The sequence below is a fragment of the Rhipicephalus sanguineus genome, chromosome 9 (genome assembly GCF_013339695.2).
Source record: "Rhipicephalus sanguineus isolate Rsan-2018 chromosome 9, BIME_Rsan_1.4, whole genome shotgun sequence".
Taxonomy (NCBI): Eukaryota; Metazoa; Arthropoda; class Arachnida; order Ixodida; family Ixodidae; genus Rhipicephalus; species Rhipicephalus sanguineus.
The window spans coordinates 28106173-28108914 of NC_051184.2; the positions used below are offsets into that span (position 1 = coordinate 28106173).

At 56.3% G+C, this 2742-nt stretch overlaps 1 protein-coding gene across 1 annotated transcript; it reads left to right on the forward strand.

Annotated features, from left to right (window-relative positions):
- Positions 1 to 495: 495 nt before the first annotated feature.
- Positions 496 to 2742, forward strand: LOC125759914 (membrane metallo-endopeptidase-like 1). Its single transcript, XM_049419390.1, has 3 exons — positions 496 to 659; positions 742 to 1038; positions 2406 to 2742. Exons 1-3 carry the CDS (start codon positions 496 to 498, stop codon positions 2740 to 2742), a joined length of 798 nt encoding a protein of 265 aa, XP_049275347.1.

Below are 2742 nucleotides of genomic sequence, written 5' to 3' on the forward strand. Positions count from 1 at the left end.
GGCAGCCGCACGCCGTGGCCTATAATGCTGCCCCTTTTCACTCGCAGAGAACTGCCGCCTCAGCTGATCACGCGCATCATCGACCTGGACAGCCGCTTCCTCGCGGTCACCGTGTTGCCGCTCTGGCTGTGCGAAACAACCAGACCCTCGAATACGTCAAGTTCTCGGACGCGGACTCGATCACGCTGCAGGCGAACAGCACCGTCCGTTTGCTGCACGCCGTGATCGCTTGCTGCCCGCGGACCGGCAGCTCACGGCCGACGACCGGATGATCGTGAAGAACAAGTTCATCCTACCATTTATCAGCGAAATCGTGCTCGGCGAACACTCCGGCTCGGAGACGGTGGCCGGCTACGTGGCTTTCCTCGTCGCCCTCCAACTGGCGCCGGCCATGTCCGGCAGGTACTTGGAATCGCTCGTTCCCAGCGAAGCCGTCAGTTCGTCGTCCGTCTACTGATGTGCTTGATCGTTCCCAAACCAGCAGCTGTCGTAGCCATGGTGGACCTCTTCGTCGACTGGTTCGTCGAGAACGACAAGCTAGCCGCCATTCGCGCCATGTCCGCGGCGCTCTGGAAGGCCACGGAGTCCATCATCACCGACCTGTCCTGGATCGACGAGACGACGCGCAAGAAGGGACTCGAACACATTCGGCGTCTCGGGCGCGTCGTCGGCCACCGTTCAACTTGTCCGACGCGAAGCGGGAACTGCGCGAACACTACGCCGTGCCGAGGCTTCGGCCAGTCACGCCGACATGTTCACAACGGTGCACGACGCCCACGCGAGGCGACGGCTGGAGCTGCTGAAGGGGACCAAACCCTCGGTGAGACAGGAGGACCTGAGCAGCGATGATCTGGTGAACGCGTCTACGTGCCATTCCACTGGGTCTCATGGACGGCATCATGTTCGCCCCTTCTATACGCTCACGGTGCCCGAGTCGGTCAACTACGGCGCCTTGGGTCACGTGGTGGGCCACGAAGTGACACACAGCTACGACCCTGTGCTCGGCGTCTTCAAACGCATCCGGCTGAAGGACGACTGGTGGAGTCCGAAGTCAAGGGAGGTTCGACAAGCGCATCCAGTGCTTGCGCGACCTCTACAACGAGGTCCCGTGGTCATACGGCGTCAGGTAATTGACTATACCAAGGGTACTGTCCTGAACATCGCTTAATTTCGCCACTTAATGAGATGTGATTAGAGACAGAGAGACGGAATATTTTGTCCTTGCGGGGGTCAAGGGTGGCGGGGGACGGGAGTCTAGCCCTGCCGGAGCCTCCTTTTAGGAAGGCGGCCAGACCTTGAGTCTTGACGGCGTCTTCGGCCAGCTGGACTACCCAGAGTCTGTCCTCCGGGCACGCGCTGAACAGCATAGCCTCCCACTGCTCGAGCGTAGTTATCTTAAATGTAGGGTTGGTGCTGTGTTTAATGGTGTGTGTCGCTGCGGGACAGGCCCAGATAATGTAGTCGAGGTTGGCGCGAGCCGCCCCCCTCAAGCTTTCCATCGTGGTGTATAAACGTCTGTGCAGCGTGGGTGTGGGGACTGTGCGTGTCTTTAAAACCACACAGGGTCCCTTATGCATTCGCTTAAGACGACTCGAAGGTGAAAGCCATCTTCTTCCTTCGCAATCGGTGTATTCATCCTCCCTGCCCAAAGCTCTCTGCACCTAACGTGGTTCTGCACTGCCTCCAGGATCGGAGGCATTGCAAGCTTTCTGCACCTCGCCTGGTTTTGCACTGCCTCCGTGATCGGCCAACCTTTGAGCGGGCGATGATGTCATGTGATGACGTCACGCATTTTTGTGATCTGTCGCATCATGATGACGTCGTATGGGGGCGTCATCGCGTGGTGATGATTTTTTGCGTCGCTCGTGTTGACGCCGACGCCGTTGGACGCCGAGGCATCTAAGGCTTTCGTCTTGAAAATCGCCACGTTGTCGACTGGCGCTTATTTAGTGACTCTTCAGGTAGTGGAATCGGAGCTGCTATCTCCGATTTGACTGTACGCTAAGGTGTACCCCCGTATGCAAATGAACTTAGGGACACTCTTGCGAAGCTTGTGCCAACGGCTGCATCGCGGCGTATCATTGTTGATATCATGTTGTTGTTTATGCTGTACTAAACATTTGACGCGAATCGTACTGTAACTTGTTTATGTTTACTACTGGATTGATCTTTACTGAACCTTTGTTTTGCTCACGTTTGTTGTGATAATATTCTGATGTGCATATTCGTGCTGTGAATGTCGTATGCTGCCAATGTAACGGTCTTCAGGGACCAAGTCAAGCTGCCAAGAGCAGGTTTTAGTCCTGAATACCATCTAGAATTTTCTGGTGATATAAACTTTTCATTGATTGATTGATTGATTGATTGATGATTGATTGATTGATGATTGATTGATTGGCGTGCAGGTACGGCGACAGTGCTCTGTCCGAGAACTTCGCCGACTGCGGCGGCTTGGAGAAGGTGATGAGGGCCTTGCGCGAACTGGGCCCGCAGCCTGGCGTAACGCTGGGCGAGCACAGCTTTACGGCCCAGCAGGCGTTCTTCGTCAGCAGCTGCTTCAAGTGGTGCGCCAAGTACGTTCCGAAGCCTGCGGCCGGCGAGCAGCCCGACGACATTGCGAAGATCTACTCGCCCTTGAACATGCGTTGCAACGTTCCCCTGATGAACACGGCGTTTGCCGACGCCTTTGGCTGCGCACCGGGCACGATCATGAGCCCGAAAGTGCGCTGCCAACTCTTCTGA

What these genes read in the sequence shown, in the direction of transcription:
- LOC125759914 (XM_049419390.1), top strand. Translation starts at nt 496, where the DNA reads ATGGTGGACCTCTTCGTCGACTGGTTCGTCGAGAACGACAAGCTAGCC. An exon ending in GAACACATTCGGCGTCTCGG is followed by an intron (nt 660 to 741) that starts GCGCGTCGTCGG and finishes GGCTTCGGCCAG; the next exon opens with TCACGCCGACATGTTCACAA. An exon ending in ATCCGGCTGAAGGACGACTG is followed by an intron (nt 1,039 to 2,405) that starts GTGGAGTCCGAA and finishes ATTGGCGTGCAG; the next exon opens with GTACGGCGACAGTGCTCTGT.